Source organism: Tamandua tetradactyla, chromosome 2, assembly GCF_023851605.1.
Source record: "Tamandua tetradactyla isolate mTamTet1 chromosome 2, mTamTet1.pri, whole genome shotgun sequence".
Lineage (NCBI taxonomy): Eukaryota > Metazoa > Chordata > Mammalia > Pilosa > Myrmecophagidae > Tamandua > Tamandua tetradactyla.
In genome coordinates, this window is record NC_135328.1 from 200,008,246 (window position 1) to 200,034,470 (window position 26,225).

At 54.9% G+C, this 26,225-nt stretch overlaps 6 protein-coding genes across 24 annotated transcripts in view; 3 read left to right on the top strand and 3 right to left on the bottom strand.

The window, feature by feature from the left end:
* LOC143674688 (uncharacterized) overlaps window positions 1-8,198 on the top strand; it is a 12,336-nt gene extending 4,138 nt beyond the window's left edge. For 9 of the 17 annotated variants that reach the window (XR_013171174.1, XR_013171171.1, XR_013171173.1 and 6 more), the window contains 4 exons: window positions 178-231; window positions 394-472; window positions 2,181-2,270; window positions 3,112-3,535. Coding sequence is in view for 2 of the 17 variants with exons in the window: in XM_077150751.1 (XP_077006866.1) it covers window positions 178-231; window positions 394-412; window positions 2,181-2,270; window positions 3,112-3,173 (225 nt within the window). In the remaining 15 variants the exon portion in view is untranslated. Of the gene's footprint in view, window positions 1-177; window positions 232-393; window positions 473-807; window positions 1,254-2,180; window positions 2,271-3,111; window positions 3,536-3,568; window positions 5,177-5,617; window positions 5,666-7,068 lie in introns of those variants that run through there. The other 8 variants (XR_013171175.1, XR_013171172.1, XR_013171166.1 and 5 more) reach the window with 7 other exon arrangements.
* The window catches only part of CNKSR1 (connector enhancer of kinase suppressor of Ras 1), a 14,846-nt gene extending 3,355 nt beyond the window's left edge, over window positions 1-11,491 (bottom strand). The window contains exons 1-13 of one of the 2 annotated variants that reach the window (XM_077150747.1): window positions 6,286-11,491; window positions 4,048-4,205; window positions 3,753-3,934; window positions 3,060-3,144; window positions 2,579-2,620; window positions 2,399-2,503; window positions 1,737-1,796; window positions 1,553-1,621; window positions 1,100-1,201; window positions 947-1,017; window positions 796-869; window positions 545-651; window positions 426-456 (exon numbers count right to left, since the gene is read on the bottom strand). In XM_077150747.1, the coding sequence (XP_077006862.1) occupies window positions 426-456; window positions 545-651; window positions 796-869; window positions 947-1,017; window positions 1,100-1,201; window positions 1,553-1,621; window positions 1,737-1,796; window positions 2,399-2,503; window positions 2,579-2,620; window positions 3,060-3,144; window positions 3,753-3,934; window positions 4,048-4,205; window positions 6,286-6,337 (1,138 nt within the window). In that variant the 5' untranslated portion in view covers window positions 6,338-11,491. Of the gene's footprint in view, window positions 1-425; window positions 457-544; window positions 652-795; window positions 1,202-1,552; window positions 1,622-1,736; window positions 1,797-2,398; window positions 2,621-3,059; window positions 3,145-3,752; window positions 3,935-4,047; window positions 4,206-6,285 lie in introns of both variants that reach the window. The other variant, XM_077150746.1, reaches the window with a different exon arrangement.
* Window positions 10,869-11,356, top strand: ZNF593OS (ZNF593 opposite strand). The gene is made up of 2 exons (XM_077130558.1): window positions 10,869-10,913; window positions 11,182-11,356. The coding sequence occupies exons 1-2, from the start codon at window positions 10,869-10,871 to the stop codon at window positions 11,326-11,328; spliced, it is 192 nt and encodes a 63-aa protein (XP_076986673.1). The 3' UTR covers window positions 11,329-11,356.
* A 118-nt stretch (window positions 11,492-11,609) lies between the features above and the next one.
* Window positions 11,610-12,561, bottom strand: ZNF593 (zinc finger protein 593). The gene is made up of 3 exons (XM_077150750.1): window positions 12,283-12,561; window positions 12,034-12,096; window positions 11,610-11,950 (listed from the first exon to the last, which is right to left on the bottom strand). Exons 1-3 carry the CDS (start codon window positions 12,480-12,482, stop codon window positions 11,809-11,811), a joined length of 405 nt encoding a protein of 134 aa, XP_077006865.1. The 5' UTR covers window positions 12,483-12,561; the 3' UTR covers window positions 11,610-11,808.
* Window positions 12,562-12,719: 158 nt separating this feature from the next.
* C2H1orf232 (chromosome 2 C1orf232 homolog) lies at window positions 12,720-17,692 on the top strand. The gene is made up of 4 exons (XM_077137608.1): window positions 12,720-13,965; window positions 15,802-15,885; window positions 16,011-16,108; window positions 17,425-17,692. The coding sequence occupies exons 1-4, from the start codon at window positions 13,882-13,884 to the stop codon at window positions 17,690-17,692; spliced, it is 534 nt and encodes a 177-aa protein (XP_076993723.1). The 5' UTR covers window positions 12,720-13,881.
* Window positions 17,693-18,834: 1,142 nt separating this feature from the next.
* On the bottom strand, window positions 18,835-23,888 carry FAM110D (family with sequence similarity 110 member D). Of its 2 annotated transcripts, none has more exons than XM_077150754.1 (2): window positions 23,823-23,888; window positions 18,835-20,048 (listed from the first exon to the last, which is right to left on the bottom strand). In XM_077150754.1, the coding sequence occupies exon 2, from the start codon at window positions 19,953-19,955 to the stop codon at window positions 19,119-19,121; it is 837 nt and encodes a 278-aa protein (XP_077006869.1). In that variant the 5' UTR covers window positions 19,956-20,048; window positions 23,823-23,888; the 3' UTR covers window positions 18,835-19,118. The 2 variants fall into 2 exon arrangements, with proteins under 2 accessions (XP_077006869.1, XP_077006868.1); XM_077150753.1 differs by lacking the exon at window positions 23,823-23,888 and adding an exon at window positions 21,705-21,810.
* Window positions 23,889-26,225: the final 2,337 nt, after the last annotated feature.

Sequence of the window (26,225 nt, forward strand, 5' to 3'; positions counted from 1 at the left end):
CCCGCTCAGTGAGGGGCTGCCAAGGCACCCGCACCCCCAAACTAGCTCCCCTGCCTGCCCCCCCCCCAAAAAAAACCCATCCCCAAGTGACGTTTCTGAATTCTTGCTCAGAAATAAGATGCTGGGAATGTCTCCCATGTCTTCTCTGAGGTGGGGCTGCCTCTTCCCATTTTACAGAGGAGGAGACTGAAGCTCAGAGAGGACAAGCATCTGCTCAAAGTCACCGAGCTGGTGAGTGGCCCAGGCTGGAAACTCAGATCTGCATGATCCCAGAGGCAGAGCTGTTTCCAGGACAGGCTGTGCATGCGTGTGCGTGAGAGTGTGTGTGTGCGTGTGCATGCATGTGTGTGTGTGTGGTCTGCACCAGCACTGTAAAGACTTCTTCTCACACAGGGGATCCCCACCCAGTCAGGTGCACATCATACCTTTTGATTTCTTCCGACCGGAGACAGGACTCTGAAAGGACCAGGAGGTGACTAGTGAGAGGTCTAGGGCCAGAGCCATCACTCCCCTCCCCCCACCTTGCTGTAGCTCCTGAGCTTACCCTGTCAGGGAGTCCTGGAGGCTCCGGAAGCTCTGCCTCCCCTCCTAGACACGGGACTGGGGGTAGAGGGAGGACGGGCATGGGCTCAGGGCCGAAGGAGAGAGGGTCTATGAGGAAGGGAGAAGAGAGAGAAGGTCCCTGAGCCTAGTCCCAAGCCCTGGGGATGTCAAGGGCCAGGGGCCACAGCCAGGTGCCCCGGCAGCCTCACTTGTGGCATCCTAATCCCTGGTGAGTTGGGGCACTGAAAGTACCTGTCCACGCAGGGCTGGACCCAGGACTTGAATTCAGAATCGGTTCAAAGGCAAAGAGTTCCTGGGACGGGGCCCTGGGGAGAACAGGGGAGGTGAGACGGGCCTGAGGTTGCCCTCGGAGACGAGGCACACCCAGGGCAGAGGCTGTTACCTGGAAGGCAGCGGGGCCAGAGCCAGGGATTGGAGCCTCAGGCGTGGGGAGCCGAGGACCTGAGGAGGGCTCTGGAGGACAACCAGAAATGGGGGTGATGGAGTGGATGACAGGGCTCTGAAAACGGGCTGGGGGCAAAGTGGGGGGCAGTACCTGGGGGGGGCTCTCGGGCACCGGGAGTTTCTTCAGCACCAGGCTGGCCCCGGCTGGCCCCCGCAGCAGCTCTCTCACCACGTTCTTATGGGTCCAGCCCACCTGGGGGACAGATGCAGGGCAGGACAGAGCCACTGGGCTTGGAACAAGCCAGGTAAGGGGACTCAGGGCGGGCAACGGTCACACTGGAAGCTCCCTCTCAGCTCCCTGCTTCTGCCTCCCCCGCCCCTCCTCTAGGAAGCCCCCCGGAGCTTCACCTTGGCTCTGCTGAGGCTGCTCTGACCTATCTGGGCTGGCCCCTCTCAGGGAAGGCAGCTCCCACAACCCTGGTCTCCCCAAGGAGCAGAACCCTTGGGCCCCTTCCCCACCCACCAGCCCTGGGTTCTGGTCAGGACCCCCCCTTCCCCTCCCTGGCGCCCCCGCCTCCACCATGCTCCTCTTGGCCTCACTCACCACCACCTGCTCGTTGACCTGGACGACCTCGTCTCCTGGCAGGATATGAGGGCGGGAGGCAGCGGGGACCTGATATGGGGTGGGTGAGGCTCAGAGGGTGGGCTCTCCTGGGCCCTGAAGCGGGTTTGGCTGGCAGGTGAGAGGGCCTTGGGGGTCGGGGCTGAGGCGGGGGGGGGGCTCTCACCTGAGTGCCCGCCTGGGACACAAAGTGCAGGCAGTTGCTGGTGGTGTGGATTTCCAGGCCCTGCACAGAGGTGGAAGCTGCAGTCACTGAGGGTTTGGGGGTAGCAGGGCCAGTAGGCAAGACCCCTGCTGTACCCAGAACACTTAAGTGGGCTAGGCTGGAGAAAGAGCTGGCCTCAAGTTGGCACTGCCCAACTTGCTTGTGACTTTGAACTTGCTGCTCCTGTCTGGCCTCTGCTGCCTCCTCTGGTGGGGTCAGAGGGAAGCTGTAGTCGGTGATTTCTGAGGCACCAGACTCTTAGCAACTTTCCTGCAGGGATAAGCAGGGCCAGGGCCAGGACGGGGGCAGGGCTAGGGGCTCTGGTTTTCCAACTGATCAAAGACTAAAGCAGAAAAGTTCACATCCTCTCCCTTCTCCCCTAACTTGCCTCCAAACCCCTGCCAGATTGTGTCCCAGGCTGGAATGTGCCACCTGATACCACCCCAGCTACAGGCCCTCAGAATTGGGGAAGGTGCTGGGTGACGATGAGCCTGGGTAAGTCCTCGGGGTCTTAAAATGAAGATTAAAAAAGGCCTTCCAGTCAGAACAATATAGGATCCTAGAATTCTATTTTGGGGTATTTACAACCACCAAGGGGTCAGGGGTTAGAGGTCAGAGCTCACCAAAGGATCATCCAGCTGCACCCGCTCTAGCACGGCCTTCTGCTCCAGCAGCTCCTTGGGGCTGCAGCTCAGAATGGTGCAGCAGATCCCAGCCACGTGGCTGCACTGGGGGAGGGGAGGGCATCTAGCCTGAGCGCTGTCCTTCCCCAGCCCCCATTTCCCCCTGCCCCCCGGACTCACGATTCTCAGCACTTGGGTCTCCTTCTCAGCTGCCGGACAGTCCTGGAAGTAGAGAGGGTAGAGGCCTACCCTGAATAAGGGGAGCTGCCTCCTGAGGGCAAGATGGGATCTAACCCTAGCCCTGCAATCCCTCCTGACTTCCCCTCTCCTGGTCTTCTTCCCTTCCCCGAACCGCAAGGTCTCAGAGCTTTGGCCTCAAGGTCTTATGCCCTGAGACAGGTTCCTGCAAGTCACCGCACAGGCCCTCCACTTCTACCCCTTCCCGGGAGTCAAGTTTCCTGGGCTTTTTCCTGGGCTTCCCCTGCCAGTTAGGAGACCCAATACCTCCTCTGCCCCACAGCCGCTGGCCAGGAGGCCTCTCTTCCTGCCCTTTCCTGGCCCCAGCTCTCACACCCGAGCCTCTGATTCACAGGTTATAAAAAGCTGTAGCATCATTTGGTCCTCACAGTGTGGGCCCAGTGTGATCCCCCGGGTCCCCTACCTCCTGCAAGGCCTGGACCAGCTCCCCACACAACTGCCCGATTTCCTGGCAGGCCGAGAAGTCGTTGAAGTGGGAGAAGAGGTACCTGGCAGGGAAGAACAGAATAGTGGTTAAGGGCCACACCGAACAAGGGGTCACCGAACCACTTGAGGCGGGCCGCTCCTCTGAGGCTTGGATTAGCACCTGCGCTGCTGGGTTTTGGTTTGGATTAAAGGAGATGATCAATACATCTAAAGAGTTTAGCACAGGATTTATTTGTCAAGGATCTACTATGTGCCAGAGACTATTCTAGGTACTGAGGAGACAGGCATCCAACACATAATTACATCAACAATGATGTAACTCCAACTGCAAGGAGTGCTGTGAAGTTGGGAAGGGCTGAGAGCACAAAACAGGGAGGGCTTCCCTGAGGAGGTGACATTTGAGTTGGGACCTGTAGGACGAGCAGAAGCAGCCAGTGAAGCGGGTGGGGGCATACTCTATCAACAGTTGTTGCTATGACTATCAAGGTAACAAGCCTGGAGGAGAGGTGGGAACCAAGCTTTGGAGTGTCCCTGCAGGCAGCGTGGTGCTGCCACATTCGAACAAGAGCCAAAGTTTGCTTTTCGCTCCCACACCCCGGAGGAAGCCAAAGATGAGAAAGGATTCTCCATCCGTTACCCCAGCCCAGGCCCTAGGAGGAGCCAGAGATACCTGTTGAGCCAGAAGAGGAGGCCACGAGCCTTATGTACCAGCTCCACAGCCGCAGTGAGGACACAGGCGGGCGTCTTGGCACAGGTCCCCAGGTAGTCTTGGACTAAGTTCTGGAAGGCGTGTGTCCTCTCCAGCAGCCCCTCCGTCAGGCTCTGCAGGTTCTCTTTCTGCAGTCCAGAGCTCTGGGCCAGGGAGGGGACAGGTCAACCCCAGCAGTGTCCAGCCCTTCCTACCCCCCTCCCAGCAGCCCCCCAGGTGGTGGAAGCTGAGGCCAGTGTGGCCAGCACTCACTCACCAGGGCCTGAAGCTGCTCCACCCCATCTAAGATAAGCTCCTGGTGGCCCACAGGCCACACAGTCAGAGCTTCGAGGCTGCGGGGGCAGAGCTGGAACAGATACTTGCCCGGCAGCTCCCAGTCCTCGAAGGGATAGTCCTGCAGGGAGTCATCAAGGCCTAGAAAGAGAGAAGCGTCAGCAAGAGGGACCAAGACCCCTCAGGCCAGTCCTCCCCCCACTCCCAAAAGGCCCTTCCCCCTCCCCTATTTCTAATGACAACCTGAGACCCAGGCTGCACTCGGTCCACTGGACAGAAGAAACCACTGAGTTAAGAAGTAGATAGTACAGGATGGTGGTTCTCAAAGGGTGGTCATAAGACCAGAGTATCACCCTCAACAGGAAACTTGCTAGAAATGCAAATTCTTAGACCCCACCCCAGATCTCCAGAAACAGAAACTCTGGGGGTGGGGCCCAGCAAACTTGGTTTCACAAACTCTCCGGGTGATACTGAGTCACACTCAAACCTGAGAACCACTGATACAGGAGCTCGGGACAGGAGGTTATAGAGCCAGGAGTGACACAAACGTTCTAAAGAGTGATCATGGTGATGAAGACACAGCTATATGATGACACTGTGAGCCACTGATTGTACACCACGTGTGTGGACCGGATGTGAGCGAAGATGTGTCAATAAAAACAATTAAAAAAAAAAAAACGTTATGGAGGCAGGAGAGCTGAGTGCCAGCACCTCAGCAAGTCACTTACCTGCTCTGTGGCTCAGTTTCCTCACCTAAAGGAGATCCTAAAAAAGCATCCTAAGAGGCTTCGGTCTTTAAATCATGTGAGATTAAAAGACACTAACACGGGGAGCACTTGGCCCATTCTCTGGTTCACAGTAGATGGTAAATAGCAGGCATCATATTATCATCACCTATTTTTCAAGCATGACCTGTAAGGTCCTGTGTGATCTGGCCACCACCTTTCTCTCCAGCCTTATATCCAGGCACAGCGTCTCAAATTCAATCCTTCAGAACCAGACCACTGACTCCTGGCAGCTCCTGCAGTGCTCTCTCTTGCCTCAGGATTCTTGCATGTGCTATACCTTCTGCTTGGACTGCGCTTCCAGCTCCTCTGCTGCCTTCCTCATCGGTGACACACCCCACCCCCCCTCCAGGAAGTCTTCCCCCTCCCAGGCAGGACTGGGAGTCCCTCCTCTCACCCCCACAGCCCCCCTCGCCTCCGCACATACTGCACTTGTTGAGCTTGGCCTCTCCCACCTGGAAAAGAACTCTCCAGGGATCCGGCCTTGAACAACTGTCATCCCTACCTCCCGGGGTTAGCGTATACCTGGCACAAGGTTGACACACAAATATAAGAGTAATAGCTACTGAGCACTTACTATGTGTCAGGCAGAGTTTTAAGGACTTTACAATATAGTAACACATTTAATAGTCACCACATCTCTAGGAAATGGGGATTATTGTTATCCCCATTGGGTAGATGGGAAAACTCACCCACGGGGAGGTTAGGCAGCTTACTCACTCTTGGAGGGAATTCCATCCCCCCTCCTTCTCTCCACCCCTTCCCCAGGAGCGGTGTTCTGACTTCCCTCCCTTCTCCAAGCTGCATGGTCAGAAGGTCCGTATTTCTTTGAGTGTGTCTAAAGTTAGGCCTTTTCCCACCCATCAGGGGCTCCTCCAAATTTACTGCACAATTCCCAGCTCCGAAAGGGGCCCCTAGGGTGAGGCTGTGCCAATTCCTTCAGTCTGGCCAAGGCTTGCTGGAGAGCCTCAAGGTGGGGAGAGGGGAAAGCAAACCACACCAGGACCCACCCTATTCCAAAGACTGAGCAAATCACTTCCTGGCTCTATGTGTCAGTTTCCTCCTCTGAAAAGTGGGTTTAATTACAGTCCAGGGAAAATGAAAGAGATAAAGGAGGTTGTGTACTGGGCGGAGGCCTCCCGCTCTGTTATCAGTACACAATCCCAGCCTCCCCGGCCCCACCCTCATGGCCTCTGGGGATACTGGGGGGTGGAGGACTCACTGCTGGGTCTTTGGGCCCTCCAGGATCATCTCCTCCATTCCTCGGCCTAGCGCAGTACCTGTGCCTGACAGAAGCTCTCTAAATACTTGTTGACTGACTAATTGACTGACAGAATCACAGGTCCTTTTCCCTTTCCCCCCCCAGCCCCTCTCTTGGACCTGCGGTGACCTCACAACAACCCCCGCAAGCTCAGCTCTGCCCCGGTCCCACCCACCTCTCAGCCAAGCTGCCACCTTCCCGGAGGTCCAGGTCGCAATGGGCTCCATGGCTGAGCCCGGCCTGCTCGGGTCAAGGCCTGCTCAGGAATTTCCGTTCCCAGATCCCTGGTCTGGGGAGGGGCTGGGCTAGGCCCTGGGTGGAGCCATTGCATACCTGGGCCCACGAGGCTGGCCAGGTGAGGCCCTGCACAGCCATTGGCCCACCACCTGTCCACTCCCTCTGCCACGCCCCTCAGAGGCCCCGGGGCTGTCTCAGCTGGGCAGCCTGTCCAGGGGGCGGTCCCACTGGTGTGTGACTCTGACATACTCAGAGCAGGCCCAAACAGCCCTCAAATCACAGGGTGGGACCCTGACCTGCCCAGCTCCTCGACAGAGGGCCCAAAAGCTGAACCGGTGAGCACAGCAGCAAAGCAGAGCTAGTTGGGGAGCCAGACCCTGGTGCAAATCCCGGCTCTGCAGTTTACCAGCTGTGTGACCCGGATTAACCCTACCTTTGGTGCATCAGTTTCCCTGCCTGTAAAATGGATATAGTAGCCCCTACTCCAAAGAACACCCGAATACCTGAATACCTGAGCTAATAGCTCTAAGACTTTTTTTTTCCCCTTGGACGCCTTCTCAGAATAATGCTTTTACAACCATAAAAGAAGACGCTTAGAATTGCACAGAGAACAAACATTACCAAAATATATTAAAAAGGACGAAGTTAGATATAGTGGTATATGTTTATTAACATTACGTAACAAGACTGGGAATTCATGTTAAATTTTTCCCTTTTGAAGATGGTGTGAAGGCTGCTGCTGTTCAGCTTAAGTAAGTTAAGGACTGAAGAAAGCCTGAGTCACCCACGTGAGAACAGAATATACCCCGTGGTCCCTGGACCCACTACTGGGGGCAGAACTGCCTACCTGAGGGCCAGCAGTATTGAAGCAAAGTCTGAAACAGAAAGGGTGATCTGGGGAGATTTAGTGGGGGGTTAAAACTGCCATGATTTTGAAGCAGTCATAAGGAATAAACAGTATTTCAAGATGCTTGCAATAACTATACAATAATTTGATATAAAAATGTCAGTGATTTCTTTTGGTGACAAAGTCAGATTCTGCTAATACTTCAATCCATAAGTGAAGGAAATGGTAAATTTCAATTAAAGGTTACTGAGAATAAAGACACAATTTTTCCCGTCCAAATTTATAGACCCACTGAATTCTTAACCCCAGGTTAAGCGCTCTCATCTTAGAACGTCTGACATATAGGAAGTATTTGGAGTTATCATCTGCATCCTTACTCCTCATCCCAGGCCAGGGGACTTCCAGGACCTGGGAATTAGGAGGCCCAAGTCAGTTCCACACTCACATGCTGTGTGACTGAGCCCAACACATACACCTTCCTGAGCCTACCCCTTCCTCTCTAAAGGAGGGTGTGTTAGTTAGATTCAGTTGTCAACTTGGCCAGGTGAGCATACCTAGTTCTGTTGCTGTGGACACAAGCCAATGGTACGTGAACCTCATCTGTTGCTAATTACATCTGCAGTCGGCTAGGAAGAGTGTCTGCTGCAATGAGTGACGTTTGACTTAATTGGCTGGTGCTTAAATGAGAGAACGCAAGGTAGCACAGCCTAGCAGCTCAGCCCAGGCCTTTGGAGATGCAGAAAGAAGTCACCCCGGGGAAAGTTGTTGGAACCCAGGGGCCTGGAGAAAAGACCAGCAGAGACCATCCTGTGCCTTCCACGTAAGAAAGAACCTCAGTGGAAAGTTAGCTGCCTTTCCTCTGAAGAACCAACAAAATAAATCCCCTTTTATTAAAAGCCAATCCGTCTCTGGTGTGTTGCATTCTGGCAGCTAGCAAACTAGAACAGGGGGATACCCAGCTCTTAAGGCTGTAAGACTGGCTTCGACAGGCTCCTCTAAGCACTCTGAAATGTGTAACACAGGGGAGACTTGAGTCATTATTTCTGCTTTAATTTTATGAGGCCTGGGAGGCTTTTCCACAGTTGGTCCCTCCTAACGTCTCACCTACTTTGGAATCTCTATCAGCATCCCAACACCTGGCCTTCAAAGACTGTCATGATCTTGCCTGTAACCCAGAGACCTGGAGTCTGGATTTGGCCAACAGGTGACCCCTGCAGTGTTGTGTGTGTGCTTTTAAGTTGTTAACATTTAACAATTTCACATACAAACTGGGATCACCAGCTGCTCTGGAACTCTGCCAGCCTTGGCAACCCCACCCCACCTCTATAGGGCATCAAAAGCTGGAGGGATCAGTGGCTGCTTCCTTCATGTGTGACACCAGCTCTTCAGCTCCCCACAGGGCTTGCCTCCCTCTCAGTGAATCAATAGACTCCAAAAGTGAAACACCCCGTCACCTCTCTGGCTCTGTCCTTCACCTCCCGCCTTCACACCCTATACTGTTTGTGTCTCTCGAACACTAGTCCAAGCTGTGTCCTCCAACATTCTTGCCTCTTTCTTTTTTTTTTAACTTTTAAAATTTTATAATATAACGTATATACAGAGCAAAGAAAGAAAAAAGCAATAGTTTTCAAAGCATTCTTCAATAAGTAGTTACAGGACAGATCACAGAGTTTGTCACGGGCTACCATACCATCATCTCAGACTTTTCCTGCTAGCTGCTCCAGAGCATTGGAGGCTAAAAGGTATATACACATTTTTTTTCACTTTTTTTTTTGTGAAAAATAACATATATACAAAAAAAGCAGTAAATAGTAATAATTTCAATGCACAGTGCAACAGTTAGTTGTAGAACAGATTTCAGAGTTTGGTATGGGTTTCTATTCTACAATTTTAGGTTTTTACTTTTAGCTGCTCTGAAGATACTGGAGACTAAAAAAAAATCAATAAAGTGATTCAGCAATCATACTCATTTGTTAAACCCGACCTTTGTTGTACAACTTCATCACCTTTGATCTTTCTCCTACTCTTTGTGGATATTTGGGCTATGCCCATTCTAACTTATCAGAGAGATGGAACTAGCTGATGTTCTGAAAAGGCTGGCCCCTCTAAGTTACAGGGAGAACCTGAAAATTATAGGTTTTTTCTTCCCTCTTTGTACAACAGCCTCCCTGCAACAGTCTGGGGAAGGCCAGTGGATTCTAAAAGCAGCTCTATCTATTCCCTCCCCTTCCTGATTTCAAATACCAACCAGATACTGAGCTGGCATGATACCGAAATGAGAATCCCACCAGACTCTGCCCTCCCTGAACTCACAATCCTGTAGGAGAGAAAGAGGTGAGAATTTACCACCGCGCATTTATGCCAGTTACTTACCCAAAGGACAGGGGGCCTAACAACTGTAACAGTGCCCCTCTTCTGTGTCCTCGGCACCTGCCAGACACTTAGGGGCTCCATAAATGGCAGCTTCTATTTTATAAATGTTATGAGTTTATAAAATTTCTATAAATTTGCTGTAAAAATTTCAAAGGTAATAAAGGCCATTAAGTAAAAAAGGAGAATTCCTAGCATGATGCTGACCCATTCTCCAGAGAGGCCAGTATTAAATTTTCTGCACTAACCTTCCATTCTCTAAACACGCAGACACTCTATATACTGTTCTACAAATTATGAAATGCAAAATTCATAATACCAATGAAATAATTCAAGTAAAGGGCTTAGAGTAGCATCCAGCTCTGCCAGCCACTGCTTTTTAACATATCACATAGCCTTCTTAATCAGTAAATGCAAATCTACCTTTTCTTTTTCTTTTGGTTGCATAGTATTCACAAAATGAACGAAACACATTTAGTCATTCACCTAGTGTTTGGCACTGAGGCTATCTCTACATGTTCACTACTACAAGGAATGCTGCACAAACACCCTTGTACATACATCTTTGCTTAGCTGCACTGGTAATAGCTGTAGAGATTCCTAGGAGTGAAATTCCTGGGCAAAAGGTGTGGACTCTGCACACATTTTTTTCTTTGAGTCTTCACAACCCATTACAGTATTACTGTTTCCAAGCTAAGATTAGAGAAGAAATGGATCTGTCCCTGTGGGAACCCCATCATGGGAGAGGGGTGAAATGTACCCTCCCCCAGGGTAAGGGTGGTTGTTCTAGCAGAAACCACCAAGTGGAGAGGAATATTGCAGCTGGCAAGGGGACTGATAAAGCAAGCTTTGTTTGCTGAGAGCTGATTGGTGGCAACCAATCATCTAAGGTAGGGGTAGGGACTGGAGCCAGGGCTCAGGGAGGCCCTCCCAGTACCTGGTCCAGGCCTGGGACTCTTGGCACTGACAAGGCCTCTCCCGCCTACCAGGCTTGTCCTCCCCAGTGGGCAGGGGAGGGGCTGCTCAGGCCTGATGCTGATTTCTCCTGACAGCTGCACTTGAGGCTGGCAGGATGGGCAGGCAGGGGGAAGGGACTGGATTTAAAGGTCCCAGCTGCCCTACCCTCTGCCAGACGTGGGCGGGCAGGCACTGGTAAGCATCCACTGAGAGCATGTGCAGTGTGTGCATGGGAGGTCAGGGGCCACTAGACACTGACTTCCACTCCTAGGCACAAAGAACACCACTTATCCTCATGTCTTCACCTACCCCAACAGGCCCCCAGGGTGACCAGCACCCCCTTCACCATGCGATTTCGACGCCTGACCCCTGGCTACTTCCGGGTACTACAGGTAAGTACCCCAAACCTCTGGCTTCGGGGGGTACCACAGACCCCATCCTCCCCCAACCATAGTGAGGCTGACACCCGACCAGCTAGGCTGGCATATTCTCCGCAGCCTGAGTAGTCAGGACCTAGATGGGCAGTGAAGCGAGAGGGATTGGGGTGGAATCTCCCTGGGGCAGCATCTGCATCTCCATCCAGCTGTACCTTTTCAGTCCCTTCCCTCCCCTCACCTTCCCAAGTCTCAACCAACAGCCCAGGCATCTGTGCATCTCCAGATGCAAGTAGCTGGACTGCTGAAGGCAGAGCCCCGGAACCCAGTGGCTGGGGTTGTGGCCACACTGTTGGCTGTCCTCGGGCTGGGCAGCTCCTGCTATGGTGTTTGGAAGATGGTGGAGCAGCGACAGCCACCACAGGCCCCATGATGAAGTAGGCGGCCAGTCACCTGTGCCCTAGGGGTAAGTGACTCAGGGAGGGGATGAAATCTTGGGAGCTTCTTTCTTTCCTGGGGGTCAGTCTCTGCCCTCAGTATAGAATACACCTGATCAGAACTCCCTCCTCACTGCACCTGGGCTCTTTTAGGGGGCACCAGGTCATACGTCAGAGCCCCATAGAGAAGGGGGGGTGCAGGTTCTAAATGTTCATAAAGGAAGAGGTAGACATGCTGGGCCCTACACACAGGAGAGAAACCAGTACAAGGCAAGAGTTTGGGGGAGGCAGGGGTCTCTGGCCTCGAAGTCAGGAGTTCAGAGGCCAGACCTCTGTCCAGTTCCTTTATTGTGGGTAGGCACCCAGAAGCAGCCGTTTACTCCTCAAACCCAGGGTCAGAAGAGTCAGCACAGTTTCTCCCAGACTAGGCATCACTGTCCATTGGCAGTTCTCCTGCCCTGCATCCTCAGACCATGTCACGGAGACACGTCCATCTCGGGTATATCAGTGGACACCTCTGTGGGCACCGCCAGCCGTTGAGGAGGCACATAGGAGCCCATACCCGCCGCCCTTTCCGCCTCTGCTTGACTGTAGGGCTCCACGCTCAGCTGCTTCAGCCTGAGGAAAGGAGGGCAGGAGTTGGAAGCTGACTAGATGGGAGTCCTGCCTGCCCAGCCCCCAACCATCAATGCTCTCCATACCTTTTCTTGTGGTCCTTGGATCGGAAATGGGTCTTCAGGTTGGCGGAATCGACGAAGTACCTCCTGCAGGGATGGGAGGTGAGGTGGAGGGTGAGGAGGCGGTATCGCTCACGTACGCCTACGTCCCAGACTCCCGGCTCCCGCAAGCCAGCAGACCCATCGGTCCCAAGGAGGGAGATGTCGCGCGACCGGGGGCCCGAACTCGAGAGCCCGCCTCTTTTTTTCCAGACCGACCCCACCGAAACTCACGCGCAGGCCAGACAGCGATGCAGGCCGCCCCCTGGGAGGTCCGGGTCGGGTTCGGCATTCGGGTCGGGCTGGGGCCGCGGAGGACCTTGGGGCCGCAGCTCGCGGTGAATCTCATCCAGGTCCGGCCGCCGCCGCTTCGCCTTCATCTGACGGGCCAGTGTGTGCGCTCGATGCGCGCCCGTCCGGCGTGAGCGACCCATGCTGGGTCGCAGCCCGGCCAGGGGACCCGGCGGGGACGGATGTAGCACGTGTTAGCGCTTCCGGACCGCTCGATGACGTCACGCGACGCCCGGGGGCGGTGCAAGCTCCGCCAGACCGCCCCTGGTGACGTCATTGGCCCGGGCCGACTTGAGCGCCCCCAGGCGGCCGTCGATGTCAGTGTCGTAAACCCGGGGCGGGGGAGGGGGCAGACGAAGTGTCCTCCGTCCTGGCCTCGAGGTCCCCGGGTCAGTCGCTGGGCGGGAGCCGTGTGACTGGGGGACTCCTGGGGCCGGTCTGGCGGCTCTGCACGCTCCCCCCTCCCCCGGCCATCCCTGGCTCTTAGTGCCGTCCCCTGGCACTTTCACCCGTTAAGATTCCCAAACCTTAGACTCCGCGATGGGAGATCTTTTGAACGCCTCTGGGAAGCCGTTATGAATGTCTGTGATGTGAATAACTTAATAAATGAATGAGTCTGAATACATTTGAGAGCTCGGCGCCACAGGGCTTGCTGAGATCTCCAAGTCCCTGACACCTCTCACGGTCCCCTAACTCTCCCCTCAGGTCTCCACCCTCCGAAGCCGCCCCGGAGGTCACAGTAGTCAGGCATCCTGTCGGCCCAGGAGGAAATGCTCAGAAAAGGACCTCCCTATTATTGTCCTTTTTCTCTGAGCCGTGGACTCCCCAGGTGTGGGTTGGTAGCTCAGATGTTACACGCCAGAGAGCCTTTCCGCGTCCACCAGAGCCTGGTGCCTCTCCAGCTGGCCAGAGTCAGCTCCTGGGGCTAGGGCCAGAGGTGCTCAGCAATAATTCAGGGGCTCCAGCTCTTTGGAAACTGTAGCCAGGAAACAGGGACAGGCAGGTGCATCCCCAGGGAGAGGGAGTCAGTTTCCAGCCCAGACAAAGCAGTGAAATGTAAACCCAGGGTGCCGTCTGGGGCTTGTGGACCTTCTCACTTCAATTTGCAGGGGCTGAGTGGGACACTACTTGGGTGAGGGCTGCTGAGGGCCCAGCATGGCTACAGTCCTAGGGGCACCAGGATGGGACCTGCACCCAAGGACTTTGTGAATGAGAAAGAGGATTCTTCCAGAGCCATTCCAAGAGATCAGCCTCAGAGGGGAGAGATGTCTTCATTATTCTTGATCAAGATGGGTCAAGAGAAGAGCTGAGGTGATAGTGCCCGCTCTGTCTCACGGCCCCACCCCACTCCAGACTCCTTTGGATCAGGTTCAACAGCTGGGCACTGTGCCAGCTGAAGGAGGCTGGTGCATCTTTTATGAAGTTACCCGATCCTTGGGACAGCATCTTGGCCTCGCCATGTTTCTGGAGCCAGAGACACTGGGTGCCCACTGAGCCACCACCTTCCTGTGCTTGGCTGCCAGGTCTCCCCCTGCAGTAGCCATGAACCAGGCCTTCTGGAAAACCTACAAGTCCAAAGTACTGCAGACACTGAGTGGGGAATCTGAGGAGGACCTGGCAGAGGAGGTAGGTAGTATCCTGTTGGGTGGACCTGGGCAGAGGGACAGTAGGAGTGAGAGATACTAAGACAGCAAGGGGAAGGCTCTGAGATAGAGAGAGGCACATTGATGCAGAAACCATTGGCACATTCAGGGTGTGGCAAAAGGGACGGTGGAGTGTCAGATCAGAAAGCCAGGATATCCAAGAAAACTTTGGGAAAACTGGGGGAAAAGTGATGGGGGTGGGAATGAGAAGAGTGGTCCACAGTCTACAAAGATCTCGAGGGATGCCATGAGAATCAGAGGCAGGAATTGGAGTGATGTGGCTACAAGCCAAGGAATGCCAATGATTGCCAGCAACCACCAGACGTGAGGAAGACACACTTCTAGGATTGGTAGGCAGTAGTCACATGGGGTACATTTCGGTTTGACACAGCTTTCTAACAGGCAGAGAGCTGGGCAGAATTGGGATGGTTCGCCTCTAGAGGTAGCAAACCCTGTTACTAGAGGGAAGGGAAGTGGAACTTGTACTCTACTCTGAGGATTACTCTGAGGGCAGCATCGGATCAAAACCATACTTGGCCCAAGCTTTATCCTGACATAAAAAATCTAACAGTGATCTCAAACTGGAAACAGTCTTAGGTTAGAGGCTATGATAAATGGCAGTTGTGCAGACAGATGTGGCAGAGGCAGGAACTAGTCCTATGTACGAATACATCTCCAGACTGGCTACCATCCAACATTGGGCTTGCAAAGAAATACCCTTGGGAGGGTACTGGGATTGACTTCCATGTGCCATCCCCAGTGAAGGTATATGTGCAGGTATATACTAGGTACAGGTCTTTTAAGATGTGCACATTTGGGGCAGAATTCAATGTCTGCACACCTTTGTGTGTGTGTATGTGCATGCATGTGAGTTTGGGTATGTATTGGTTTCCTAGGGCTGTTATAAGAAATTGCCACAAACTGGGTGGCTTAAAGCAACACAAATTTATTCTTTAACAGTTCTGGAGGCTGAAAGTCTGAAATCAAGGTGTCATCAGGGCCATGCTCCCTCTGAAGGCTGTAGGGAAGAATCTTTCATTGTGTCTCGGCATTCCTTGGCTTGTAGCTGCATCACCCCAATTCCTGCCTCTGTCTTCCCTCTGTGTTTGTCTCTGCGGGACCTCTCCTGTCCTTATAAGGCCACCAGTCATTGGATTAGGGCCCACCCTAATACAGAATGACCTCGTCTTAGCTTGATTGCATCTGCAAAGACCCTATTTCCAAATAAGGTCACTTTCACAGTTCTAGGGATTAGAACTTCAACATATCATTTTGGGGCCCACAATATAACCCAGGAGTGTGTGTACATTTTTTGTCCTAGTGTCTGTGTGTGGGTGGAGAGGTTCTCGTGTGCTACAGGTGGGTCTCTGTAGAGCTGCCTGCAGTTTTATAAGTGTACATGTGGACAGGTGTAAATGGCATAACTATGTGCGTGTCCATGTACATACATCCATGTACAGATGTAAAACTCTGCAGCCAGGTGGAAGCCTGCTCATGTATGTCTACAATCAGCGTGCATGACCTTGTCCACATGTCTTCAGTGTGTATGGGTGTGGCTTTGTGTCGGTGGGTAGACAGGTATGTGTACTCAGGGTGTCTGCAGGAACTGACTGTACAGGTGTGCGTGTATGACTGTAGCTCTGTACAGAAGTATACCTGTATGTGTCCCCGTGCGTCCTTGTAGAAGATGTGAGATGTACAAGTGAGTGCTTACTCTCTGGGGTTTGGAGTGCCTGGTCTGCATGTGCCTGGCTTGCAGTGGGATGGCTCCCACTTCTCTGGAGCCTCTCTCATGCCAGGCGGGGGTCTTGTGTCCCAGAGGGAGAACCCAGCCTTGGTGGAGTCTGGGATGGCAGAACCGGCCGAAGAGGCCTTCAACCCCATGTCACAGCTGGCCCGCCGGGTGAGTTCTTTTCCCTTCTTCCACCCCGATCTGGTCCTGCCCCTGGGGAGCCTGGCAGAGGCTGCTGTGGAGCCCTGGTAGGTTGTCCCAGGGCCCTCTCCTGACTCTCAGTCCCTCTATCCTAGGTTCAGGGGGTTGGGGTGAAAGGTTGGCTGACCATGTCATCTCTGTTTAACAAAGACGACGAGGACAAGCTGCTGCCACCGGAGCCCTGTTCAGACCAGTATGTATGTGGGGTGTGGGGTTTGAGATCCCTTCTCCCTGTTCTTTCCATCTGGTCTGTCTGTATTTCATATCACAGAGGGCTAGGAAGGGGCAGCCCCTGCTGTTTTCCTTTCTCTAAGCAGGAAAGAGACCGAATCAGCAACACTATGAGATTAGGTTAGATCTCAGGAAGAACTTCTCAGCTGTTGGGATCGGGGTGCTAAAAAGTATTTATGGGCTCCTGAATCCCCTCTCTCTACCGTTCACATCTACATTGAGGGATCATTTCCTTAGAATCAACAACAGAAGAAAGAAACTTTAGGTATTTGGAAGAGAGGGTAGTTCAGATCAGTGGTTCCCAAATATCGGCCTCACCTTCACCCACTTCAGGAGCTTGCGACAAACATAAATTCAGGAACCTTGCTCAGGAGATTCTAATTCAGCAGGTGTGGGCTGAGGCCTGGGCGGTGTATCTTCAGCAAGCTCCTGGTTTGGGAACCACTGTCTTGGAAGGTCTTTCATGCTGTGAGGGAGGCCAGGACCAAAAGTCTCAGCCGTCTCTCTGCTATACACCCCATCTCTTTTTCACTCACACTCGCACACACACACACAAACACACGACTGCCCTTTGCCACTCCCCTATTCCTTTCTCCCCTAGGGACCCCTGACCCATCCATTCTTCCAGCCTTTCTTCCTCCCTCACCTTTTCCCCCTCACTCTTCTACATCTTCCCCAGACCTGAGCCTCAGGGTCCCTCCTGACTGTCCTACCCTCACATCTTTCTGCTGCCTCCCAGATTCTCCCTACACCCACCCTCCCACTCCCCCAGACCTTTGTTCTTGGCTTTTCTCCTTTCCTCCTGTCTTTCTCTCCAGCGTTCCCACCTTTGCTAGGCCCTCTTTTCCCCAGAGCCCCAAGAGTCTGGCTCCGCCCACGCCTCTCCCACGCACCCTTGGGACCCGCGCCTCTCTCTCCGTGCTCCAGCATGGGCTCTGCAGACCAGACGCTTCTTACTCCGCTCCTCTCCCAGAGACTCTTCCCCAAACACCTGACCCTTGCTGTGCCCGCGATCCGGGCCCCAGTCCCCTCTGGTCAGATCCCTTGCCTAGCCCCCAGACCCTGGGCCACCCGGTCCCTTTCCCAGTGCCTCTGAGCCCGCCCCTCGCCTCCAGGCCCTGACCTCTCCCCGGCCCCTCCAGGAGTCACCTGACCGCGCTCCTCACCCCAGCCCCTGACCTCGTCCTCTCGCCCCCGGTTCCAAGTCCCCGCCTCCTCTTCCATTGTTCCTCTCCGGGGCCTCTCGGCACGGCCCCTGACCCCGCCCCTCTCCCGCAGCCCGCTGGCCGCGCCGCCCCCCTCGCAGGCGGCGGCCGAGGCGGAGCCGCGCGGCGCGGGGTTCTGGGACGCGTTCGCCAGCAGGTGGCAGCAGCAGCAGGCGGCGGCGGCGGCGGTGCTGCGCGGCGCCGAGCCCACCCCGGAGCGGGACCCCGAACCTGGAGCCGAGGCCGCGGAGGAGGCCGACCCCGCCGCCGGCTTCAAGTGGGGCTTCCTCACCCACAAACTGGCCGAGATGCGGGTGAAGGCCGTGCCCAAGGGCGACTGAGCCGGCGGGTCGAACTGGGCGCCCGACCCTCCTCATCCCCCCCATAAAAGCCCCTGGCCCGGCACCCCGCGTGACCGCGTGCTTTTGTCCGGACTCCGAGAAGGCTGCTTTTGGGTGGGGCGACCTCAGGGTGGGATCCAGCTGGAGAGGGCCTCACCGCCTTCCCTCGCAAACATGGAGGGAGAAAATGTCCAGAGCCAGCTACGGCGTCTCGATGGATGTGGTAGGCACAACTTGCCAGAAAGCTGGGGAGCCCCAGAGGACAGGCTTCACGCCATGTCCAGCCTCTTGTAATTCCACAAACGTTTGTCCCTATTATACCCGCGGCCCCTGGGCGGGGGGAAAAGGCAGAGACTAAGGGGAGACTCAGGCTACCAGCGGGTCCCACACAAGGGAACAAGAATTCAAGTTGAGGCACAAAAATAAGTGCTGTACTTGATAGCTTGGACGAGGTGAGTCCCACTGGGTAATTCTGTAAGGCTTCTTGAAGAATACGGTTAATCTTAGGAGGTGAGATTTCCTCCTCAAGATTTTCTCAAGTATCTTGAGAAAAAGGAAAGAGAGAAGGAGCTGAACAAAGGACTTACAGGTATGAATGTGTAAGGAAAATTGGTTGACTTCATGTGTGCTCAAGGAAAAGTGACTCTGTGACATGATCGGTGGCTGCTGTTTGACAAGATCCTTTTTTCACTGTCCCCAACTCTGGATCCCCCACAGCTCAGCCCTTCACACCTAGTGACTTCAAGGCTGTGGCAAAGCTCCAGGAATGGGAGCCCTTTAGAGGCCGGTGGGCTTCAGGACTGGGGGGGGGGACCCCAGATTTCTGGAGCAGACCCTTCCCCCGACTCCCCAAATGTGCTATTCCCAGCTCCCAGTTCTCGGTGGGCCCGACTGGGTAATCATAATCATATAAGACTCATTTGGTAGTAGCCATATCGTGTGCCGTGCACTTTACTACCATCTCAAAGTACTTTGATCATCTTCCTTATCGAGGGGTGCAGCTGCGGCTCGGAGAGACTAAGTGCAGGACCACGGTCCCATAGTCAGCCCGGAGCCCCACTCCAAAGCCTTCGGGCCTAACCGTGCAAACGGGCTGGGTGCCCTTCCTCAGCATCTGCCCCCTAACCCAAACACAGGGCCCATTTCAAACAACGTCTTAATTTTATTCAGCAGGCTCTCTCATCTTCCACCTCAGCCATCAGTCCCCAGAGCCGGCCTGCAGAGGGGCCACGCGGCCGCCGCTCTGCGTGCGCAGGGTAGGGCCTTCGAGATCTTTTTGTCCAGTCTCCCCACGGTTCAGGTGGGGAAACGAGATTCAGACGGAAGGGTCTGCCCAAAGTTGCCCTGCGTGGCAGAGGCACGGAGTCCTTGCTTGTGCCCGGGGCCAGCTCCGCGCCCATCCGTCCCCTCCCCCCCGCGGCGACTGTCACACCTCGGACTCGCGCGGCGGGCCGCGGGCACGCTGGCAGCCGTACAGCCACTGGATGACGCGCGCGTTGCGCTCTACCACCGACACCGGTGGGCGTCCGTCCCGCGCCGAGCCCGCCGCCTCCGAGCCGCCGCCGCAGCCGCCGCCGCCGCCGCCGCCGCCCGCACAGTCCCGGCCGTCCGCGCCGCCCTCGCTGGACGTCCAGTCGCTCGCGTCCCCGGAGCCGAGCGGCGGTGGCGTTCCGGGCTGGGGACTGGTGTTGGCGCCCCAACTCTGCGGGGAGAAGCGCTCGGCGCCCAGCACCTCCACCAGTGCGCGCTCCAGGCCGCAGTAGTTGAAGAAGCGCTCCTTCTCCGACAGCGGCAGCGAGCACGTGGGGCACAGCGCCCGCTTTCCCGCCGCTTCCGGGGCGTCCTGGGGCGCGGCCCAGCCTCCAGGAGCCGCGGGTCGCTCCGATGGGTCCGGACTGCTCGAGGTGGCGTCCCGGGAGGCACCGAGGAAGAGGCGCCGCACCAGCCCCTGGCCCTTGGCGTTCTCTTTGTTTACCGAGGCCTTGCAGTCCCGCTTCTGACGGTAGAAGATAAGGGAATCAGGCCTTGGCAGCCGCCTGCCGCTGCCCCGGCGGGCAGGCCGGGGTGTCCTGGGCGATGCAGGGGTCCCCAGCTCATTGCAGGGGTGTGGGGTGAGCGGTCCGGGTCCCCCGCGCAAGGCTGGCTCCTGGCGCCGTGCTATCACTTGGCGCGTCTTGACATACTTGGCTTTGTCGGCCTCCAGCCTCTCCACGGCGCTAGGGGTCCGTGCCCTGGATGGGGTGGAGGGAGAGGCCAGGAGCATCTTAGCAGAACTGGGCCCAACAGTGCCCCATAGGCAGCTGAAGGTTCTAGTTAGGCGAGAAGCCCAGGGCAATTAGCTGGGACTCCCTGGGATCTGCAGAGAGAGAAAAATGGTAGGGAGAGGGTAAGAGATATCCCTGTCCCCCCTTTTCAGGCCTTCCTGGGCATAGGATCCATCAGCCACCCTTCTTCCATCCAAGGCAGGCATGTGTCAGGCCCCTAGGGACAGAGGCTCAGGCCATCTCCCTCAGTGCCTTAAGTGGGGCTTCTGTGGCCCTCCAGAAACAAATACCCCTTTGAGGGGCCCCCAGTCTTGTCACAGGGCCAGCAGGCATCGGCAAGCAGGGTACTTGGAAAAGGAAATGGGGCTGATCCCGGCCCAATTCCCGAAAGTGGCCTCAACCGGAAAAAATACCTCTTCCCAGCCCGTCAGCTTTGAGTCCAAGACAAGGAGACTCCCCAGCTACAGGCTGGCTCCAGCAGGACCCACCCTTCCCACCCCCAAGCCCGGAGGTCAGGGACATAACCATAGGGTAAAGGAGCCTCTAGTAATTGCAGCCAACTGCAATGCCCAGCAGGGCCACTGGGGAAGGAGAGGAAAGTAGTCACCAGGGCATGTCAGCCAGCTACCTGTCACTCACTCTGTGCCCCTGCCAAGAGAATTCTAGAACAGTCAACTGTAAACATCACTTTAACCTATTCATTTCCATTATATACAGGAGGAAACTGGCCTGGAGAGGAGGGGGTTTGCTTAGGTCATACTGAGAGTTAGGGTCCCTTGTTTTGCAGTCAAAATTTCCCCCTGATATTGTGCTTCTATTCCTGCTGCTAGAACAACCAAGCAATTTCCACAAGAGACAGGCCCCCTGGTCTTAATAAAGAGCTCCTTCCACTAATTCTTCCCAGTAATCTGTGCTCCCAGAAATCTGCCCTCAGGGTCCCTGCCCCTTCTCATCCCGAGCCATGGTGACCTCCTCCTCTACCTCACTTTTGCTAGGGAACAGGGCCAGGAGGGGCTGTAAATCACGAGCTGCCACATCTTTTCTTGGCATTATAGAATTGGCCACCCACATGGCGCAGTATCCCCTCCCTTCCCCAGGGCCAGCTGAGAGGGATGTATCAGTCCTGGGACTGAGAGGACCTTGGATCTGGAGACAACAAAGGAGTAGACTAGCCAGGGATGGGGGCAGGGACCCAGGAAGAGGCCTTGGAGGGGAGAGACCCTCACCACCCCCTCCCCATCTAGTGTCCAGTAAGTCTGCCCCATCAGTAAGTGGTGGCTGGGAACCCAGGCAACAAGAAGAGACTGGCCTTACCCCTTCCCCATCTCCCAAGGGCTATATTGGGCAATGGGTCAGATTCCTAGGTCCCAGGAGGGCACTATGCTTATTTAATCTCCGAAGTGCCTTCAGTCCCCTCCTTCTCTCTCTGTCCCTGAGCAGCGAGGCTATAAAAAGCCCCTAAACACAGGGACCGAAATAGTCTACCGTGCACTGCCTCTTCCCTGCCTTCTGGGCTGGCCTTGAAGCCGGCCACAGACTTTCCACCCTAGAAGCTGGCAGAGTCCTGCTGTGCCCTCTATCCCTTCGCCCACCCTCTCCCAGGCTGGGGTAAGTGGTCCCAACTCTGCTCGAGACTTCTGGAGGCAGGGCAGGGCATCTTCTGTGCTCACTGGCCTGGCACCAGCCTCCCCCTATCTTTGGGTCTCCGGGTATCCTCTACCACAGCCCCGGGCATGGGTTCTGCTCACCTCTGTGTGGGGAGGCTGAATTGCAGGGGTCCCTAGGCAGGTCCAGACTGAGGGCCGGAGGGACAGCAGGGACTGGAAGTAACTTTGGTGGCAGCCAAACCTCACTCTCCACAGGAAAAGCAGAGAGAGCCTCCACCCCCCAGATTAACCCTTGCCTTCCTGACCCAAAGGCTGGCCTCCATTAACTCCTTCCTGATCACTGTCTCTGAGACCTGTGAAGAACCTGTGGACCAGGTCCAGTTCTTTTATTTTACAGAGGGTCAAACAGGCCCTGACAGGTTAAGTATTTGCCACAGAGGCACAGTGAGCTCAGGTCCCAGCCAGAACCCCAAATAAGCTCTCCTATTCCCACGCTTCCTTGAAAGTTTGGAGTGGTCTCATTCCTCTAGGGCCTGCCCCCGCTGCCCAGCCTTGGCAGATGCTCCCCCACAATTTGAATGGGAAGGCAGAACAGGGTTCTAGTTACCTTCCTGTTCTTGTCTGGAGGTAGCAGGTTCAGACCTGTCCTGGTCCCAGTGTGTAGTTGGTATCACACCTGCTCTCCACAGAGGTGAGAACAGGCATCTGCACCTGTGGGCAGTGGTGCTGCAGCTGTGCAGGTGTCCCTGGTGAGCCTGTCCCAGCAAGTTTTAGCATGAAGGTCACCCAGAAGCTCATGGGAAGTATCTCTGCCCAAGATTCTCTGATGACAGATGGAATAGGATGGGAAGAGGGTGATAAAGGGTTGGCCCATACTCAGATCCTTTTGGCAGGCTCTTCCTTCTCTGTCCCCACTTGGGGATATCTAGAGCTGGTAGGTTTTGTACCTGACATCTCATCTCTCAAGGTGAAGCCCTGTCCCCACAGTGCTGGTACTAGGGAGCTCCTCCCCTCTCTCCAGCACCTCCAGCTCAAAGGCCAGCACCCCTATCCCAAGGGTGACTGTCTCTTGCCCCATCTCCAGCGGTCACTTTGCATAAGTCCCTTTCCCCACCCTTCTAGCACTTTTTAATGTTTGCAAAGCACTTTCACATCTGTGCTCTCTGCTCTCCTTTGATCCTCCCAAAGACCAGAGAGGGGCCCAGCAGGGATGACCAGCCCTACTTGTAGGTAAGGAAACAGGATCAGAGAGGAAAGAGATTTTACCCAAGCCCAACTCCAAATCCTCTCTTTCCACTGCGCTCTCCGCCCATCAAATAAGAGCATGAGTCTGGGAAGAGGTTTTAATTACCTGGTTAAAGGGAGTTGTTTTTTTCCACAATAATTCCATATTGTGTGATAAAAGCCCTTTACAAAAATGCTTTCATTTTGTCACAATTAATCCCCAGGACAATCTTTGGAAGAGGAGGTTCTATTATTTCCCCCATTTTAAAGAGGCTCAGAGAGGGGAAATGACTTATCCAAGCTCATATAATTAGGAATCATAGCTAAGTGCTATTCTTAGTACTTTATACATAGATTGATGTATAAGCCTCACTATAATTCAATGAAGTAGGTGCTTTTATCCTCCTACTTTTAGAGATGAAGTTGAGGGATGTAGTCTGATAAAACCTGAGCTCTAGTCATGAAGGGGTTAAGCAGGGGGAGGCTGGGCTGGGCCCAGCTAGGATGCTGTCAATGGCAGGAAACCTGGCCTGGGAAGGGGGAGGATGGGGCGGTTGTGTCTGATTCTTGATGCAACCCCCATCCCTTTGGTCTTAAAGGAGCATCCGGGTTGGGTGGAAAGGCAGGCAGGGGCCCCCTTCCCAGCTCTTTTCTAGGGGCTGGGGACAGATGCTGGGCTACAGGAGGAGGGCATTCGGGGCATCCAGAGGACAAGTGCAGCACAGGTGCTGGCCTAGGGGAGCCCCTGGGTGAGGAGGGGTCTGAGTTGTGTACTCAGGACCCCCCAGTGAGAAATGATGCCTCCCTCTCGTCAGGAGCCCTCAGTCAGAGCAGGGAGACATGGTCCCAGCCCTGGGAGCCCCCAGTCTGAGGGGAGTGGCTCATTCTGATCTCAGGAGTCTCCAGTCCGCAGTATGGGGTGACTGGGTGTGGGAGCCCTGAAACAGTCAGCAGGGTTCGGAAGAGGGTGACAGAGTGGGGCTCTATCTGCCTGGCTTGGGAGCCCCCCCACCTCCCTATCTTTGCCACACTCACCACGAACCGGATCATCCCTCTTCCTGGTTATGGTACCCCTGGGAGAGCCTTAAAGTGGCTTCTTCCGGCTCTCTCGAACCAGGACCTCGGGAGGTGTGTGTGTGTGTGGGGGGGGGGGTGCCACGTCTGAGGGGGTTTCCTTCCTCCCCCGGGACCTTATTCCCGGATCACCTTGAAGTGGATCCAGAATAGGCTGAGTCAGAAGAAGGTAGTGGGGAAGATGGGGGAGCTGCTTTGGTCAGCGTAGGGTACAGTGAGGTCCAGCCTCAGACCCCCACCAGCCAGTGACAGCCAGACCCCAAGCCACCCATACTGTGTACCCCGAACCCACAGCCACCCACACCGCAGCTCCCGACCCCATAGCCACGGCAGCCCCTCTGGTTCTAATCCTGGTCCACCCCTTACTGGCTGTGTGGCCTCAAGCAAGAACTTGACCTCTCTGAGCCTCCTGTGTAAAATGTGGATAAGGCCTAGCTCTTGTACGGTTGTTAGGATGGAATGAGGTGGGGGCTGGAAAAGCAACCTGCACCTCAGTAACCAGATGAATCTGACCCTCCAAGCGCTTGTCCTTCACAAACACCTTCCTGGCACCTCTGGCCTCAATCTTTTTTCCTAATCCCACAACCTGACTCTCAGCTTCTGTGAACAAATTGTTTTGAGTGCTTGCTCGGTGCTGTGGGGTCAGCCAGTGGGTCGTGGCTCTCAGGGAGCTCAGTCTGCTGGGGGTGGCAGAGGCGTGAACAGGGAAAATGCATCAGTGCTGCTGCAACAGGGAGATGAACAAAGCCTGGGACGTGTGCATGAGGGGAGCGATTCGTTCTGCCTGGGGTGGGGTGGGAAGCTTTCGAAGAGGAGGGGGGTCTGAGATAGGCCCAGAGGGGCTTTTTGACCAGCAGGGGTGGTAGTGAGAGCCAAGAGAACAGAGGGAGCCAGGGTCTCCGTGAGGGCAGGAGGTTAGGGAAGGGGTTCCTGGGGGTGGGCTCAGGGGGGCTTAGAGAGGAGGGGGTGCAGACAAGGAGGGGGCTCCGTGAGGAGACGGGTTCCATGAGGGGGTGGGGGCTGTGGCTGTGAAGAGAAGTAGACTCAGAGAGAGAGAGAGAGAGAGAGAGAGAGAGAGAAGGATTAGCCTAAAGGGGGCTTAGAGAAGAGATGGGGGTGCAAAGAAGGGAGGGGCTCAATGAGGGAACCAGGTTCCTTGAGAGGAGGGGACCCAGTGCTCCCCACTGCCAAGGGAGAGGCCCCAGGCTGGCTCTGTGTGAGCCCCACAGAGATTAGAGCAGCTATCCCCTAATTCCGGATTTTCCGTTTAGGAAAGAATCTCAGCCATAACAATAGCCTGACCCCCGGCTCCCCCAGGGGTGTGGTCTCTGCTCAGAGCCCGGCGCCAACACCCATTGCCCAGCACTGGGGGTGGCGGTGGGGGTGGGGGTGGAGGGGCAAGGGTGAGGAGGGGGGAACCGGAGAGAGGGACAGGAAGATGTCATCAGTGTTCTCTGGGCACCGTCATGTTGCTAGTGAGCAGTGCAAGCGCGATGGGGTTTGTGCTCTCAGGAGCTTCCAGCGTAGGATCTGCAGAACAAACCCAGCTGCCTTTAGTGAAAGCGTGCTGGGAGCCAGACACCAGGGCTTGACACTCAGGGCCCCACTTCTTACAATACCTCGCCTGAAGGGGGTGTCATTATCATCCCAGTTTTAAAGCGGAGGAAACGGAGGCAAAGGGAGGTGAAGCGACGGCCGGGGCTTCCACAGGCTGCGAGTCTGCTCTCCCTGTCGCTGGCCGTCCTCGCGCTGGCGCGGGCGGGTCAAGTCCAGCTTCAAGCCTTCTGCACGGAGCCAGGACTTGCCCTCACGGCCCCCGTCCTTGCCGCCTCCACCACCGCTCGCCATCACCCCCGTCTCCACCGGCTCCACCTCTACCATCACCTTCATAAAGGTGCTTTTAGGTTGGGTTCAAGGAACCCCGTCTAGATTAAGTTAAAAAAGGGACCCCATGGAAAAGAAACGGGCTTCTCGTGGAGCGCAGCGGCAAGAAATCTATCCTCCTTCCTTGACAACTACAAGTTCATAATGAGCAATTTGCTATTTTTGCATGACAGGAAACAAAATATCAATGTTGACAGAATTTAATTATAAATTATTATTGAGCATGGATGCATGTTTTTGTCAAAGAGCCAGCAATGTTGGATGAATATGGAAATAAAGGTGTGCATAATTCACAAAGTATTTTATCTATACAAATATATTAAAAAACTAAAATTTATTTTTCTTTCCTTGATTTTAGCGAAATTACTGTGTTTCTGTAATTATCTGGTATAATTTGTGTTGTATTGGCCGTAAATCCTAATTAGACAAACTCTCCTCAGTCCTTTTTATACTTTTAAATTAAAAAAAATCAATTGGGAG

Coding starts and splice junctions, on each gene's coding strand:
- FAM110D (XM_077150754.1), bottom strand. CDS start 19,955: ATGCTCCTGGCCTCTCCCTCCACCCCATCCAGGGCACGGACCCCTAGC.
- ZNF593 (XM_077150750.1), bottom strand. CDS start 12,482: ATGGGTCGCTCACGCCGGACGGGCGCGCATCGAGCGCACACACTGGCC. Junction 12,097..12,282: donor CATCGCTGTCTGGCCTGCGC/GTGAGTTTCGGT, acceptor CCATCCCTGCAG/GAGGTACTTCGTCGATTCCG. Junction 11,951..12,033: donor TCCAAGGACCACAAGAAAAG/GTATGGAGAGCA, acceptor TCCTTTCCTCAG/GCTGAAGCAGCTGAGCGTGG.
- C2H1orf232 (XM_077137608.1), top strand. CDS start 13,882: ATGAACCAGGCCTTCTGGAAAACCTACAAGTCCAAAGTACTGCAGACA. Junction 13,966..15,801: donor AGGAGGACCTGGCAGAGGAG/GTAGGTAGTATC, acceptor CTTGTGTCCCAG/AGGGAGAACCCAGCCTTGGT. Junction 15,886..16,010: donor TGTCACAGCTGGCCCGCCGG/GTGAGTTCTTTT, acceptor CCTCTATCCTAG/GTTCAGGGGGTTGGGGTGAA.
- ZNF593OS (XM_077130558.1), top strand. CDS start 10,869: ATGCGATTTCGACGCCTGACCCCTGGCTACTTCCGGGTACTACAG. Junction 10,914..11,181: donor GCTACTTCCGGGTACTACAG/GTAAGTACCCCA, acceptor GTGCATCTCCAG/ATGCAAGTAGCTGGACTGCT.